Consider the following 17,434-nt stretch of genomic DNA (forward strand, 5'->3'; position numbering starts at 1 on the left):
CAATACTTGGCCATTACAATAAATGCAAAAGGCCTCATCCATCTGCTGGGGATACTTTAGTTTGTTGATTTCTCTCAACTCCGCACTTGATCTGAGTAGTTTATTCGCACATCGGAAATGATCGACGACTTCCAAGTGACAGTCAGCCCGATTACAACATCGAGGTTGCAGATCACGAATCCTTCGCTCTAGATGATTGGAGACTTCTCTTACTAGTAACATCCAAAATCTCAAAACCTTTGAATTGAAGACGAAAAAGCCAGCACATTTACGCTAGATGCGAAAAGTCTGAGTATAAATAACAAGTTTGCCCGAGGGTTTTTGATTATCAGGAGTCAATTGGATATTGCCCTGCCTGTTTGAGTGGGGATGCTAAGACGAGCACCCGTCAATTTAGTGCCTCTACTTCAATTAATCATAACATTTCGGTGATAATGTATGGGTTTACGTAAACCGGCCTTGTACCAACGGCTGCGTGACACTTGATTGCACACCTCTGTGTCCAATTCGGTGCCGAAAGTCATGTCCTGTTTGGAACATAGCATCCCATACTAGTAATGATTATGAGTAGCATTGGATGTGGGTCTTTGGCGCAATCATGAATCCAGGGAGAGCCAAGAGCATCTAAGGACAAATCCAGTGCGAAGATCTGCACTCAGCTGAATCTTAAGTGGAGTTGTAGCTGAAGGAGTATGCAGGCGCAATACCTTCACAATAGGGCAGGCAGGGGAGGCAAGAAAGACAAAGCCACGCGGCTACTAGCCATGTGAAAATTCCATGACGTGTGAAGATCCTGGAACAAGAGGTCGAGAATGAGGTATTTGATAGGAATGTAAACAGATGCCGCAGGACTTAATGTTGCAGAATCGAAATCGACTTTCTGCATCAGCATGAAGTTGTAGATTCTGGTCACGGTTTGAACAGATGTCGTCCAAAAATACTTTTTTTTCTTTTTTTTTTTCTTGTGAATTAATGATATTACTGAGGTTCTTGGTCATGCTTCCAAAGGATCATGGGAGCGCCACAATGACGCTGACATTGTTTTGTCGAAGATCATGTCGCCCATGACATTGCGAATGTCCCATCGATAAAGCTTTGTAGCCTATGTTGCTTTGGCTAGAAATGAGGCGTGTGAATCTTTTCTACCGGTTGTAAAATGTCTGATTTAGTGGACAAGTGGGGATAGGTGTACTTCATAATGCGCGGTGAAATCGTAAGTCTTGGTCTTCGTTATTTACCACCGACTTTAATATGTTATAGTAAACCAAAAAATTGAGGTCAAATTTTCCAGCATCTAGAAAAATGACGTTTAATAATAATGGGCTCCTCGCACAATTAGATAGTTTGCAGCGTGGTGTATCTACTTCTTACAAGCAAGATATTGACGGAGAGAAGATTAGGCATCAGCTTTCGTATCAAGCTCCTTGACAACTATGTACAAGTCCTGCACGCAAATACCTCTGATCAATACCTATTTTATTACTTGTGACAGCTTCGTAGACCTTTGGGTGGGGAGTCTCATCACAGCTTGAGTTACGTGCGATAGCGGTTTATCAGATGCGGGTTATCGTATCATTTAAGATCAAACAGCATCATTTCCCCGCATGTTTATTCTGAATCACTGATCGGCATGATGTCGGAAGTGGGGTGTTGCTAATCGAGCGGATCAAGATCGTGGCGACAGCTGAAGGGCACGTTTTTGTTCTTTTCATCCGGATATGGACTTGACATTGTTTGATTTTCCAAAAGCGGCAGCAGGCGACATCATCTCTCATCCTCTACCCTCGTGAGGTACTCAGCCTTGTGACTGCAATTACTAAGATATGAAACTAGTAGGGCTGTTCAGTTGATTATGTATAACCTTATCGCCGTCGACTAGCAAGAGACAACGGTTAAGACCCTTGGCCTTTCGCTCGCGAACGTCCTGACCAATACCCTTGGCCTTGCCTGTCCCGGCGAATTGAGACCTTCGCATGTCCGACATATATCGACCGCCACGGATCAGGTCATGACTCTTCCGACCGGATTCAGTCATGATTCTACTCTTGCACCGAATTCATCATAGTTCTAGCCTTGCACCTTATCGTCACAAGCTTTCTCCAAGTGTCATCTCCTAATCCCAGCAACCACGCCAAAGCCCGTTTGAACCCTTTTCCCAGTTCGAAAATGCCACAGTAACTGACTGAGTAAGTTAGCCCGGACAGTTTTCGCAAGAAAATCCAGAAAGGGTAAAGACGGGCTGTTTCCGCTCGTGGTTGCCCAGACTTCTCCTTAGCACCATCAACGGGCTTTGTCTCTCTGACGCCCAGGGCGTGACGATCGCGAAGCTTTTAGACTTAAACGGCTACCACGCGACAGGCCATCTGGCTGGGCAACGGGAAGTAGGGTTCTGCTAAAGCTAGATTCGTGATTTTAATTGATCTAGCCGAATGGTGTGATTTCCGTCCATCAGATAGTAGGGAATCAAAACGAAGCTTACTCAGGGGGAAAAAAATTAAGATGGTGTCGAATTTGGACGATAAAAAAACTTTTGTTGTTTTTGGGTATTCTGGTACCTGAATTACAAACAGCTTAACCTAGTACGAACGGGATATCTTTGAGAAGCGGAAAATTCGAATTAGTGTTGCCCAGACATACTCCATCTACATCCTAATGGCTCGGAAGTACCTCACTACCCTGTTCAATGTTGAGGTAGAGTTGTAAGTTTCCATCGTAGCCCCCGAGTCTTCCGAATCCGCAGAATACCTCCTCTCTTTTACGAATTTGGGCCAAGTGTTGGTCAGCACGAGGTACTTGATACTTGTCTCAGCGTCGTCGAAAACGCTTGCCGTGAATGCCTCGGGTATATCCCCCCAGTACAGGGCATGGTTGTGAATAGGGTCCCTCATAGTGGCTTCTTGCGATAAAACTGCTTTTTCGGATTCACCGGGTGTTAAGTCTGACCCAGCGGCCCAGTTTGGATCCTCAAATGGCACGACAGGGTCACTGAACTTTTCTGTTTGGTGGCCGTAGAGGATGCGTGTGGCGTCGTCGAAGATGCTCTCCAGGCGCTTGAGATCTTGCGAAGCGATGTTGATCTGGAACTCTGCATGACGTGGGCTAATGAACTCGGTATAGATGCGAAGTGCGCGGTTGAATCGTTCGCGGGTGAGTTCTGGGGATTGCTCTCGTCCACCAGACGATTGAGGAATCGATGACTTCCACTCCCCGACGGCAGACAAGAAGGCAATGTTCTCCCCCGAGAAGTCCCTAAGAGCAGAGAACTTGCGGAGAGGCTCAGGGTTCTTATCCAAGACGTACTCGAGGGCTCCCATGGTAAAGATACTTTCAGCCTGCCCAGTGCCGCTCTCAAGATGCGTAACAGACTTCCAGCTAGAAGTAGCCGACGACGCAATCTGGGTAGAACCAGTGAGAATAGAGTTTTTCCTCTTGCGCTGGTTCTTCGCTTCCCAAATAGCGATGGACTCAAGCGTCTCCTGACGAAGGGTGTTGTGCTTGATCACTTGCCAGCAGGGGATAAATATAGCAAATATCTCGGTGAAAAAGATGGAGAGACAGATCCTGTGGCAATGGAATGTAAGTATCATGAGATCATTGAGTCGAGCGCACAGGCGTGCTTCATATAACATACCACTGAGGGGGGATAAAGTACTTGTTCACAGGCGCCATTGCTGGTACATACAAGGCGACAAGCCACATAGGGGTAGCGTGCAAGCTGGGCTGATTAGCGCATGCCGGAGGAATCTGGGCCGAGCGAGCGCTAGACTCGATTCACGTACTTTGCGATGCAGCAAGAAATGGTCTGGAAACGCCATCCCTGGGTGTCCTTGATCCCGCGCGATTTCCAGAGGATGATCGGCGCGACAACCCAGGCCCAAAAGAACTGCCAGAATACCGAAGGCCACCATTCCCAGCCTCTCGCCATCTCAATCTTTCGCTCTGCAGGCGTCCCCTTCACCTCTGTGCCGGGGATACCGAACGAAGGGTGATATTTGCGAGAGATGAGATACATCACAACTGTCAAGAGAAGCTGAGAAGAAAACCACCCCCCCTGGTCAGCCATGCACGCTCAAAGCTGTCAAGGCACGGTCCACTGCTTAGGCTAACGTCACATACCTGAAGTACCATGCCCGTGCACACAATAGCCAGCATTTTGGTGGTGTAATCTAGCTTTCGGAATCGTCCCACAAGTGTCTTGTCCTTGCAGGAGCACGCATTTGTGTCGGCTTGTGGGAGAGAAGCCGGTTTGCCGGCGTATTTCCTTTGCGCCTTGGCGATATGGAGAAAGCGGCTGTTCGAAGCGTGGAAGAGAGCAATGCCGAAAGGAAGGTAAAGGCTCATGACCCAAAACTCGGCGCTATCAGGCATCAGCGACCCATATGAGAGGCCAGCCTGGCAGGAAAACCAGTAGAGGTGGAGCAAAGTGACAGAGGCGAAGGATAAAGCCAGCCCTCGGATCCTCAAGAATGGCATGTTGCGGTTGACATAGAGGAACGCCATTCCGCAGATCACCATGATTGTCCAAAGACCTCCCCAAGTGAGCCAGAAGATAGCGGCTGGTTCCGTGTTGAAGGCAGGTGCCGGCAGTGCTGGCGAGGGCGAGGGGCTTGGTACGGCCGAGTCCATTGTTGCTACTGTATATTGATGCCAGAAACGTAAAAAAGAATGTGATCAATAGCTACCCGTAGACATGGGAGCGAAAAAAGGAGTGTGAGATGAGGGAGTTTGCAGATCATGAGATGATGAGGACCAGGAGATGGACTTATAACTTCTGGAATGCGACTGAGGCTGGGAGATAATTGTCTCGGTGGAATGTGAAAACCTCTTCACCGATGTATCACTGTCCAAGATCACTCGCAGGGACCATTAGCCTGCACCGTCATACTCGTGGGAGGCATGCCATACGTGATAAAAGAGTAGGTAGGTAGACTATCGTGCAGATCACCGTTCATGATGGCAAATCAAGTTTCCCCTTAGTTGTCGACGCATCTCGCAAAATATTTTAAAGACAAGGCGGACATGACGACAGCTTGGCAGTCTGTCCCTGGCGTGCTTAAGGGTCCTGGTGAGATCTCACGGCCCGAGATGGAGTGAAACATCAATGCATATCAGTGACAGACTGCATGCTTTCAACGGCTCCACGCGGGCCTATTTTCTTGGGAGAGACTTGAGAAATTTGCTAGGGAAGCACTCAACAGCTTGTTGCGTAGATCGCCTGGCTTTCTGTGGCCATCTTGCGCTAGGAGGTCACTCTTACTAGTGTCTAAGGGTTGTCCATTGTCGGCACGCTAGCTAAGAGGCGGGAAGTCGGTCTAGCTGAAGTAGGACAATACTTTTTCTGCTATGGATTTCGAAGATTCAATCAGTCACCTGACCCTTGGCAAGGTCCGTAATTGAAATGCTGTTGCAGATCTCTGGCTCATTCTCCAAGGTGGTGGGCAATGGCTGTAATCCCAAATGACTGAGTCGGGCCTTTGGCCAGGAGCTTGCTCGGGCATCTCAATATTGTTGCAGAACAAAGCTCACAAGTTTCGAGGCTTTCGAATGGATGATTTAGAAGAGCTGCGGAAACTAGAAATAGTGAAAAGTTAACCTAGTTAAAGGGAAGCGGCCACGTTATGCTGTGCATGTGGGAGCGGGCGCATAGGCATGGATGTGCATGTGGATGACTTCCAACACGCTAGCTGCGAATGTAGGGGTTCCTTTACTCCAAATCATGACAGGAGAGCGAAATCGATCAACGGCTAGCTGATTTAGCAAGCCAATGATTGGCCACAGCCTGTGACACAGGTTTTCAGCTTGCGAACATCGCATCAAAATGTCATCGTCATTACCAGGGAATGCCCAGCTACCATGAGACACTGCCCCTCAACCTTCAATTTTAGATTAGCTGCGATAGCAGCCTGGCGTGTTTGTCCAGGAGTAGCAGAGAAGGGTTTTGACCATGCGGAAAGAGCTTCGAGTGAGACCATGTAAAAATCCGGATTGCATTTGAGCTTCACGATGATTGCGGCGGAGCGCCTCCGGGTGCATTCATTTCTGAGAAACAATGAAACATGATAGAGCCGATACACAACCGAATCTGAAGGCCGAGACCTGGATCTCGGTTGCCAGGCCGGAAACCGGCAGCAGAGATGCCTCAAGATCTATGAAACCTCTATTGGATCTGCAAAGAATTCCGCCGTTGGCCCGCAAATTCTCATCCAAGCTGTCTCACTTCTGCTCAATTTGTTGGGTCGCATGTTGCTACTTAGGAACGCCATGGCTTTCAAATTGCACGCTAGCCCGTGGGGGGTCTGCAGGCAGGGGCCACAGGCTCGAACCGGTGGCCTTTGCTCTCCGGAGCTCAAGCTTGCTTGGATTTACTTTCGTCAGATTGCAGGCAGCTTGTGGATAGGTCAACGAAGCAATCAACCAACCGTAGCGAAGTTGAAGTTGACATTGACGAGACTCATCTCATTAAGCATAGACAGGCCATTTGACAACCTTGTCTCCCATGTCTTCCAGTGGTAAAAAAAGCCAGTCGTTTCCAAAATGAGAAAAACGGCTTTGTTCAATTACATTTATTTTAGATCATGGGTAACGTCGCACACCCACTTCTCGCACACCCCCACATTTCGCACACCCATAAATTGGGTCATCATGAGGTATTCATCAACTTCATAACTATAAGTCTGATTCGTCTCCTGCAACTGTGATACTATCGCCAGTTTTAATAGGTAATTCAGGCTCGCTAGATTCATCTGAGCTATCCTCAATTTCGCCAGCCTCAATTTGGGCTTTGTGAATTGCCTCAATGTTGGCAAACTTCGAATTTGGGCTCATTTGGACCTTACGCCGCTTCCGTACCATTCCAGCCTCAACTTCTGCTTCCAACATTGCAATCTTCTTCTCTGCTGTAGCCAATTGATAGTCCTTTTCATCAAATTCCTTTTGAACCTTCCGAAACAACAGTCGCTGCGTTTGCTGATCTTTATCCAACTTGCTGAATAAGCTAAGTTGATCATATAGATCAACTGTCTTCTTGGGCGTTGACCAGGCTACTATGGATGTAGCAGATGCCCAGTTTTCGTCTTTTCCACCATCAGAGGCCCTCATAGGCGTAGAATAGCCTGGCTTTGAGGGCTTGGAAGCATTCTCAAGCAGTAGAGGGCTCATGAGCGGTCGAGCTATCGAAATGGGCCATAGTCCTGTTGCTTTCCAGCCGCTTCTGATATTCTTGCTTGAAAATGCCATCTGGCGTGCTTTTCCATAGCAGGTAAGAAAGTTCCGTTTGCCTACAACTGTAGAATCGTTGTGTTGAATGAGGTATCCAAGCTCTTTTCGATAGGTCGCCTTGAGAGGCCCAAAGACTGCTTGGTCTAGAGGTTGGAGAACGTGGGATGTATGTGGCGGTAGGAAAAGGAGATATATCTTGTGTTTATAACAGAGATACATAAATTCTGTTGTTTCATGACTGCCATGACCGTCTAGGATCAATAGTCTCTGCTCAGAGGGATGATCAGGCTTAGTCAGAGGGATAAAGATGTTCTCAAGCCATTCCACAGCTGTAGAGTCTGAAGTCCAGCCATTCTCAGTTGCTGTGAACTTCCAACCACTGTAAATATCACGTTTATGGATATCAAGAGGAAACCATTGTTGTTGAACCGATTTCCCTCGATAAATAACAAGTGGAGGAAGCGCCTGACCAGTTGCAGAGACACACTCAAGCATAGTTGTCCAAGCCCGAGACCCAGGCTGTTTTTTTCGCATTGATGAGCTTTCTGATGATCCCAGTACTAAGCCATTTGATCCTCTGCCTTCTAGGATACCAGTTTCATCCATGTTATAGCGATGATGTGGTTTGATCGCCTTGATCTCTGGAAGGGCGAGTTGTTGAAACCATTGCCTGATTACATTAGTTGAGGCCCCATTGACACGCTTAGAATCGATGGCTCTAGCTCTATGAACCTTGATTGATGGATTTCTCTTAATAAAGAACTGAATCCAGTTTCTCCCAAGTGGCTGGGTAGTGCCTCTGATGTCTAGGATTCGCTGGGCAAATTCCTTGAGTTGTTGATGTGTTGGCGGCAGCCCTAACGCCGCCTGGATACGCACCCATTCAGCTAAGTGACTTTCCTGTGCTGGAGATAGCTTCTGGAAGCTAGAGAAAGCTACATTTCTTGCCTGTGAACCCTTTAATCGAGACTGGAGGGTTGATGGTGGAATTCCAGCATCATGAGCTGCCTTTCGGACACTCTGCCCACTTGCAACTGCATTGAGAGCTTGATTGACTTCTGTTTCCGTATACTGGCCCATTAAGCGTATAAGAGTAACTATTCAAAGAATTATAATAATCGCTGTAAAAGTGGTGAAGATATTAAAGAATGTTGAAGAGGGTAAAATTCTACATGAGCGATTTATGGGTGTGCGAAATGTGGGGGTGTGCGAGAAGTGGGTGTGCGACGTTATCATCCAGAATGGCGTATCATAGAATTCATCCTCCAAAGCAAAGCTTCTTCTGTCGCGGGTCATTACTTGATGGCCTTCCAGGCGGCCTGCCACGCTTCTTTTCCCCGCCTGACTTGGACTTCTTCAAGTCTGGAGTTGCCGACCTTGAAGGTAACTGAGGAGGAACGTCTTGGTGAACTGCCTCCAGAATTGTCTGTCGCGAAAGACAAAGATCGATATGCTCATTGAACTGTCTCTCATCAGGGGCTTGAGGCCGATTGCATATAGGGCAATCCCACATGTCCTCAATAGGCGCATCTTCCTTTACTGGATTAGGAGCAATCTCTTTCCCGTGCCTTCGCAAGGGACTCTGCTCGCCGCCCGATGCTTGCACATCGAAGTCTTCCTGAACTTCACTTTGCAGACCGAAATCATTGTCGAACTGCAATAATTCATCCTCCGGCCATTGCTCCCAACCATCTTGATCAAGTCTACTGGCTGTCTCTGGGGTTCCAGTAGCATTAGTCTTTACTGGCGATCCGGCTGATTCGGACCTCCGGGGTCGAAACCCAAAGAACGCCATTGTGTCTGGTTTTTTGGTGCTCACGAGATGCGTACATCGTAGCCCCATAAGTCTTAAATTCATACCGGGCATCTCTTCTTCCAATTTGCTCAGGATCGGAAGAGCAAAATGGTACAAATCATCGGCAAGGCATATGGCTCTGGGTAGCACAACCTGCCGGGTAAAGACTTCATAGGTATGAAGCTTGATTTTCAGGACCAATGTCCGGCCCTTGCATTGTGCCCTCTTCATGTCTTTTTCCAGTTCATTGGCCGTCCATCTCAACTTGTCCCTCAACTGCTGCGGATCTGACATGTCGCGAAAAGTGCTTTCTGTGCCTACACTCTTTCTTTCATATTCCTCCGCTGGCTGTATTCGCGTGCGACCGAGGCCGAGGTAGACATTTATCAGGAACTCATAGGCTTTCTCGCCGAACAATTGTCGGAGAAACTGCCGGTGGGGATAAATATCCGCGCAAGTCTTGATTCCAATTTCTGTCAGCTGGCGCTCTAGCACGCGACCAACACCATTAACCTTCCTTGGCGGTAACTTTGCCATAAAGTTCATTATTTCTGTCCGGTCGTTGGGTAGCACGAACTGGCCGTTTGGCTTGTTCATATTGGAGCAGATCTTCGCCAGCTTAGCGTTCGCTGCAATGCCAGCCGAGACTGTAATCCTGGTTTTTTCATGTATCTCTCGTCGCATTTGCTCAACTGCTTCCTGAGGGCTGATGCCTTTCTCCGTGCAGTATTCCGTGATGTTAAGGTATGCTTCGTCGATACTCGCGCTCTCGAATCGGGGGTCGTACTCCACTAGGACTTCTCGAACTTCGTGCGCCTTAGCGTTGTATTTGTCAAAGTTCAGTTTGAGCAGCACCAGTTCTGGGCACAGCTTCTTGGCAACAAATCCCGCCATGCCACTGCGACAGCCATATTTACGTGCCACATAGTTGCACGTTGTGAGGACTCCACCTCCGACAGCGAAGGGAACGTCCTTTAATTCGGGTCGATCGAGAAGTTCTACAGCCGCATAGAACGCATCGCAGTCAACATGTACAATGTACTGGGTGAGGTCTCTCGAAAGTTCTAGCTGGGCGATGAGCTGGTCTGCGAGGCGAAGCTCGCGGCTCAAGTCTTGCTTCTCTAGGCGATGTTTCTTTTCAAGGATTTGTTCGATCTTTTTCGTAAGAACCTTGTCTCGTTCTTCTTCTCGGTTGAAAAACTTGGAGCCTTTCGAAGCGTTGTAAATGATCTCCGACACCTGTTATGTAGACCCATCAGTCCGATTGATCACATACGCAGGGGCGGAAAGCGAAGAAATACACCGACCTTTGATTGATCTACAGAATCCTGCCCAGCTTTCGTTAGAGAGGGACCCAAGAGTGAGTACTTCAGCGTTCCGTGCGAAGCAATAGCCTTCTCATCCTCAGATAGGGCATCCTCTAATGATTCAAGAGGAGGCAATGGCGGGGGTTGTGGTGTCGTCATCGTGGTTGAACCAACAGTCGCGATTTCCAGATATTCAACTGATCCGATTTCCTGGTGAAGCGTTGCATATCTTCGTTATTGTGGATGGCAGAGTAAGGGGGATGTTTGGGTTCATCCGTCGCTGGAAGGCAGCAATGCGAAGGGTGACGGGGTCGAGGCCCCGCCGTTGAAAGTGGTGACGCGTCGTTGATTATTTCAGTCAGCAAAAGCACACGAGATCACGGGACCATACACATGACTGAAATCGCATATGTGTACATACGTTTATCAAATATTATGTATCTATAAGGTATAATGTCTAAACCCACGCTTGGTCCGCCACAGCATTCTCCGACTTCCGCTAACATAATTTCCACACATTCCTCATACCAATGGTCCGTTAACAGACAAAGCTTTCAGGTTTCGATTGGTCGCCTTCACCAATGTGCTTCTGTGTCGCAGGGTAAGGACAAATGGGCCGTTGTCTCAACACTGGCGTTGACGGGTCCGTCGAGTTAGTCCATGTAGTCGCAATGATTGACTCTGGGGCAGTGCCTCCAGTGTGCCAGGCAGTAAGGGCTGCAAGGGCATCATGTGATGCATTTCCAAACCCCCCAATTGTAGCGTTGGCAGTGTTTATCAATTTCTCCCACTGACCTGGGCCACCAATATACCACGGTGCGTCGACGTGGGTGCCGTGGTGCCCAAGCCCGGGGACGAGGAAAAGACGGAACCAACCCCGGGTAGTCTCGATATTGCCGCCAGTCGCATTAACAACCTTCTCATAAAAGTCGATTGAGGAGTTAACGGGAACAGAAGCATCGGCCATGCCGTGGTACATGATGATCTTGCCGCCAAGGCTCTGAAACTCCGTCAAGTTGAAGTCATTGACATCAAGGTCACCGGCGTTGGTTTCGCTTGCGTACGCAAGGACCGAATCGTTGTAGCATGCCCAACTCCACTCAGGGTTGTTGTAAACGAAGTTTTGGAAGTAGCCTTCAGCCTCCTCGTTGAGCTCGGTGTCGTTCCCAAGCACAGAACCCCACTCATACTCCGAAGAAGGGCTCAAGCCAGGGAAGGCTTTCACGCCGTCTACCTCGTAAGTTCCATAGAGTTTCTTCGCAACTTCGACTTGTTGTGAATTCAAACACGCAGACTCATCGACACCCGAACTGCCGCAAGTGAAAAGGGAGAAGTCGACGTTGCAGCTGAAGGGGTTGCTAACAATGCTATCTTCTACTCCATCGGATGAGTCGCATTGTTTCCTCACATTGTCGCCAAGGACGGTCAGCTTTTCAGCAGAGATGTGCTTTGTGTCATTCGCAGGCTGGTTCAACGCCCCGCGGGACAATCTCCAGCTCTGCAGATGACTTTGCCACCAGGCTGGGGCGCCGATGAGGATCGCGGAATAGTCTGAAGGATACAGTTGCGCCGCTTTCAACCCCTGACGACCGCCTTGCGAAGTGCCGGTAAAGTATGACTTCTCGAAAGCGACGCCATAGTATCGTTCAACTACCCTTTGCGCCAATCGGTGTGAATTGTGAAGCGCCCGGTGTCCGAAATCCAGTTGTCCTTCCTTGTTGTTCAGGGCCCAGGTGAGGTCGTTCGCTGTTGAATTGTGCCCACCATCCGTTGACAATGTCACGTAGCCGTACTTGGCTCCGGCTCCCATGGTTGGCCAGTTGATACCCCCGGAGAAGCCATCATTTCCGACGGCTAGAATATTATGGTTCCATTCGTCGGGCAGGAACAGACCGAACCTGTACGTCGAATTGCCATTTCCATCCTTGACGGTGAAGCTCACGGCGCAAAGACTGGGTAAGTTGGTCACCTCAGCAGGAAAGGCAGCGTTGCCTTCCTCGACGAAGCTGCCGGCCTGTTCAACCGGTGTGACAATGCCAACGGATGCGTTAGCGTTGATCCAGTAGCTTATTAACCGCGGGGTGCATAATGTCGAGTTTGTCGCTGTCACATGCCGTACGGCGGCAAGTGTTAACACCGTAGATACGATCCACTTCATCTTTTTGTTCTTGAGCCGTCGGTAGAGATATCGAGTCTGCAGAGAAGAAACTGAAGCTTGCCTCAGGGCGCGGAAATATCACTTCTTTTTAAGGACTTGGGTTTGCATGGTTGATTTCGGTCTTGTATGTTGAGATAAGTCATTCCTCTAGGTTGTCTTTGGATGCCTTCGGATATTCCACTAACATACACAGTATATGTATGATGAATAGAGCTGCGTTCATATGGAAATCTTTGTTCTCGGATCGACCCACCAAGAGCATCCGGCATTCCGATGGAGCCAATGTGAGGTTTCCTGAGCGAGACATTGCATTTCCACTCCAAGCCGCATCCAATGAACGGCTTCGGTTCCTCAGAGATACTTCACAATCCCAAGATGCCGCTCTCGGTAGCTCTGGTATAGAGAACAATGCCTTTTTCACGGTCGCATCTTAGGTCGCAAACGTCATCGGCGTCAACAAACATTCTTGGCAAAACGGGAATGTGGTAAATTGCGCGTACCATTGTTGAGCTAAAGCGGCCATTTCGCTCTTTGGGTTAGAAATTCAACTAGCGGGAATCTTCAAAAACGTGGCAATCGGCCAAAATGGTAACATCAAGAGAATCTTTGTCAATTTGGTACCAAGTTAGATAACTGAAATGTGTTCATGAGGTTGCAGGGGAAGTGATTGCGAAGAAGGAAACAAAAAGGCCAGAAGAGAAGCAAACGCTGCAGGGCATCGGACTGTGTAGGTTTCACAGGGGGTGAAACGGAATTCCGTTCGTCAATAACAAATAACAGTAAATTGGTTCTAATCGATGGTTCATGATAGTTGAAAGTGGTGTTGTTGACTAGAAGGTGGGGATATTCCCCCTTGGCCTGTCACGTGGGTCTGGGAGGCTTGGGCCTCTCAGCCTGGCGGGCGTGTGGCTGGAAGTGCTATACGGCTCCGTATTCTAACTATCGCAATACTGGAAACTCTCTTTTTATAGTGTTGAAGCGGTTGGAATACGTTGTCCCTATATAGTTCCGTCTCCTCGTCAATTCGGCCTCTTATCCCTACTTTCTCCCGTAGTTACGGTCTTGTTACCTATCCCTCTATACGTATCGTTATCGTGTTGCTATTAACAAATCTCTCGAAGGCTCGATTTAGTTTGCTCTTCGTAAAGGTATTAGTAAGGTTGTCTTCGCCGTTAATCTAACGAATTTCTTATAGTTCTCGTCTTTCGTATAATTATCTTAACGCTATGATATCGATTATAAGTTGCTTTTTTTTAGTAGTGCCTAGCTTTACGAGATACTTGTATAGCGAATAAGAATCGGTATAAACAACTATCTAAATCGTTAGTAGGTTAAAGTAGTTAGTAATTATCGCTAAGGTTATAGCGAAGGCGTAGGCTATATCGACGCTAGCGACTATCCTGTAGATTTCTAACGCTAATATACTATAGGTAACTTATTTACTCTTTGTAAAGCTATAATAAATAAGGTTATTATAAATCGTAAATTCTTTATTATTATTATTAGAGGAAGTATTGTTAGCTAGGATAATTAAAAACCTTAATTAGGAGGAAAAGTCGTAGTTATTAACAAACGACTTATTAACGAAAACGAATAGCTTAGCTATTATAAGGTCGAGTAGGATAAATATTATTCCTCGGTTAGGCGATTCTATTTACTATCGAATCTATTGATTTAATGCTTTTATTACTTCTAGCAAAAGGTCTTAGTATTAGGCAGTAGTAGATAAATCGAAACAGGCCTCGGGTTAGCAAATTAACGCGATATACGCCCTTCTAGCGCGTTGTTCGACATATTACTATTTTAGGTTAGGTTTAGTAGTCTTAATATATCGTAACTTCTTAGCTTATCTGTTACGGCCAGCTATCTGACAGTAGGGTTCTGCTAACAGAAGGTGCAGTAAGAGACTAACACTGGTTCGTAGGGGTCGTTCTGGTAGATCGTAGGGTTAGGGTAAGGTGATCAGTCTTACACTATAGTAACGAGGTTCTTAGTATTCACAATACTGAGAGGTAAGCTGAAAGTCATTCGAGGATGAATCACAAGTTGATTGCTGAAGAACTATCTAGAGGGCTTGAGCAGGTACTCAAGTCCTGGTCTATATAGGAGTCTATCTACACGTATTGTCTGTAGTCGTTGGAGATCATATTGATCGAACATGATCCGTTGGCCCCCAACTCTTCTTGGATCATTCTGACCTAGAATGATTCATCACGTGACTTGTTCCGTTCTATAGTTCTTCCGTTCCGAGAGGTTACCTTTTATTCCCGTGGCCCTGCATACAAAGTCCTGTCATAACCGCCTAACCGAGTGGGTCCTGTTAGGTGTATCTAACGGGTCGTAACATCAGGTCTCCCCTCGATGGTCTTGTCCTCAAGGCCAACATAAGTAGGTCGTGGCTTCCCAGGTTGGGGAGTCGTCAATCGTGCTTCCTTGTTTATTCATGATGCTGACATCATGTCAGGTCGCGTTCAAAAATCCAAATCAAAGAACCCTGTGGCTTATAAGGAACTTAGCCAGCTTGTCGATTTGTTCGGGTTCATCATGCCTGTCCCTTGTTCCGGTTGCGCGGCTGCCGGTGTCGACTGCGTCGTTTCCGAAGTTAATTCTTCTCGTTGTTCGCGTTGCGTTGCCGATAAGCATTCTTGCGATATTCACGGTCCTTCCGCGGCTTCCCTCATTCGGGTTCGGCAACAGAAAATAAAAATTGATGATGAGCTTGAGAAAGCTGAAGAAGAGCAGTTAGCTCTTATGGCGAAGATTCGTCGTTTACGAAGGCGTCGCAAGGACATCAATCGTGAGGCGACTGATCTCATTCGATCTGGTTTGCGGCGTGTGGAGGAGGTTGAGAATGAGTATCGTTCCGAGGTTCTTGGTTTGCAGAGTGCTAGCTCGGAAACTGTAGGTGCACTTCATTCCCTGGGTGCTATTGGCGTCGTGGATTGGTCTGGCGTCGGTTTGGACGACTGGGGTCCAGAGACGTCCTCTGGTGCCAGTATTGTTGGAGTTCTTCCTGAGCGTGTTCCAGGTTCTTAGCTGGTTCCCACGAATCGTCTTCGTGTCCATAGTTTTTCCACTTAATGAAGTATTCTGTTGTTTCGTCATTCCTCCGGTGGTCTAGAATGCGTTCTACTTCGTATTCGGTGTCATCTGTTTCCATAATGATGCAGTCTTCGGTGTGTGTACCGTCCGGTGCTAGTTCTAATAATGAGACGTGAAAGACTGGGTGATATTTCATTGTTTCCGGTAGTTTTAACTCGTAGTTGACTTCGGAAATTTTCTTCGTGATTTCGAAAGGTCCTAGTTTTTTGAAGTCGAGTTTGTCGCTAGGTCGTTTCGTTTTGATGTTTCGCCGTATAAGGTAGGCGCTACCTCCCTCTTTTAGGGGTGGGCCTCTCACCCTATGTCGGTCGGCGTGTTTCTTCATTCTTTGCCGTACGAATTCGAGTTCTTGGGGTAGTTTTTGTTGGATTTCCTTAAGTTTCTTGATGTCTGCTACTGCTTTTATCGCGGCAGAGCCGGTTCGGGGTTCTCCATAAGCGGTAGGGTTGAATCCATAGTTGAGGAAGAAAGGTGATTCTCGCGTGCTTTCTCCTATTGAACTGTTGTATGCGAACTGTGCGGTTGGTAACAACTTGACCCAGTTGTCCTGGTCGTAGTTCACATAACTCCTTAGGTACGTTTCCAGGATCTGGTTGATTCTTTCCGTTTGTCCGTCGGACTGCGGGTGGAAGGCAGTGCTGAGGCTGTGCTTTGCTCCGAGCTGCGAGATCAGGGATCTCCAAAACTTGGACGTAAAGACTGATCCTCTGTCTGACACTATTTCCTGGGGCAGGCCGTGTTGGCTGACAATGATCCTGAGAAAGGTGTATGCTAAGTCTTCTGCCGTGCTTGATTCTAAGTATGGTATGAAATACGCGTACTTCGTGAATCTATCTATAACCACTAGTATACTGTCGTACTATACTTTAGTAAGTGGTTCTCTCGATTTTGGTAGTTTGATGATAAAGTCTAGAGAGATTGAGTGCCAGGGTGCTGGTGGTGCTGGCAATGGTTGTAATTCTCCATATGGTTTGTGTCTGCTGGGCTTACTTTTTGCGCAGACTTCGCAATCCTTGATTGCGTCAGCGACGTCTTTTCTTGTTACTTGCTTGTCGTGGTGTTGTCTGATTCGTTTCCAGGTTTTCGTAACTCCTTGGTGACCGTGAGCGGGTGCGCTGTGTATCTCCCTGATCTGGTCGTGTGTCATTCTTCTAGTCGTGCTGGTCTTGACACGGTCGCCGATCATTAAGAGTTTCGCGGCGGGTACAAGGTCGCCATTGTCTTTTTTGAGGATAACCTGAGTTTCTTCTAGGACTTCGTCCTTGTAATCGGGTCTTCAGCTGAGCGCGTCTGCTCTGCCGTTTTCTGATCCTTTCCTGTAGATGATTCTGAAGTTGAATTCTGAGAGGAATTCTGACCATCTGATTTGTCGTTTGTTGAGCTCTTTCGAAGTGGTGAAGTGTGCTAGATTCTTGTGATCCGTGTATACTTTTACTTCGTACTTTGTTCTTGATAGTTGGGGTCTCTATTCTTTGAATGCGTCGATAATTGCTATAAGTTCCTTATCATAGATCTGGTAATTCAGTTCAGGTCCTTGGAACTTCCTTGAAAAGAATCCACAGGGGTGTAGGACTCCGTTCTCGTCCCTTTGGCCTAGCTGCGCTCCTTCAGCTTCGTTCGAAGCATCCGTTTCGAGCTCGAAGGGCTTCTCAGGGTTCGGAATCTGGATGACGGGTTCCGATGTGACCTTGTCCTTGACTTCTTGGAACGCTTTCTGTTGTTTATCTGTCTATTCCTAAGGTGTATTTTTCTTAGTGAGTTCGGTAAGAGGCAATATCGTTTTGGAGTAGTCTTTGAGGAATTTTCGGTAGAAGTTGACAAATCCTAAGAAGGATAGTATGTCCTTCGGGTTCT

General features: G+C 47.5%; 3 protein-coding genes across 3 annotated transcripts; all 3 read right to left on the reverse strand.

Annotated features, from left to right (window-relative positions):
• Positions 1 to 2,642: 2,642 nt before the first annotated feature.
• Positions 2,643 to 4,626, reverse strand: CTRU02_209456 (uncharacterized protein; the record flags this gene model as incomplete). Its single annotated transcript, XM_036726708.1, has 4 exons — positions 2,643 to 3,561; positions 3,632 to 3,715; positions 3,780 to 4,051; positions 4,117 to 4,626. The coding sequence occupies 4 exons, from the start codon at positions 4,624 to 4,626 to the stop codon at positions 2,643 to 2,645; spliced, it is 1,785 nt and encodes a 594-aa protein (XP_036581417.1).
• Positions 4,627 to 6,666: 2,040 nt separating this feature from the next.
• CTRU02_209457 (transposase) lies at positions 6,667 to 7,824 on the reverse strand (the record flags this gene model as incomplete). The annotated part of the gene is made up of 1 exon (XM_036726707.2): positions 6,667 to 7,824. The coding sequence occupies one exon, from the start codon at positions 7,822 to 7,824 to the stop codon at positions 6,667 to 6,669; it is 1,158 nt and encodes a 385-aa protein (XP_036581416.2).
• Positions 7,825 to 8,476: 652 nt separating this feature from the next.
• On the reverse strand, positions 8,477 to 12,478 carry CTRU02_209458 (DNA-directed polymerase; the record flags this gene model as incomplete). The annotated part of the gene is made up of 3 exons (XM_036726706.1): positions 8,477 to 10,252; positions 10,321 to 10,517; positions 11,116 to 12,478. The coding sequence occupies 3 exons, from the start codon at positions 12,476 to 12,478 to the stop codon at positions 8,477 to 8,479; spliced, it is 3,336 nt and encodes a 1,111-aa protein (XP_036581415.1).
• Positions 12,479 to 17,434: the final 4,956 nt, after the last annotated feature.

Source organism: Colletotrichum truncatum (assembly GCF_014235925.2).
Source record: "Colletotrichum truncatum strain CMES1059 chromosome Unknown Contig_0006, whole genome shotgun sequence".
Classification (NCBI taxonomy): Eukaryota; Fungi; Ascomycota; class Sordariomycetes; order Glomerellales; family Glomerellaceae; genus Colletotrichum; species Colletotrichum truncatum.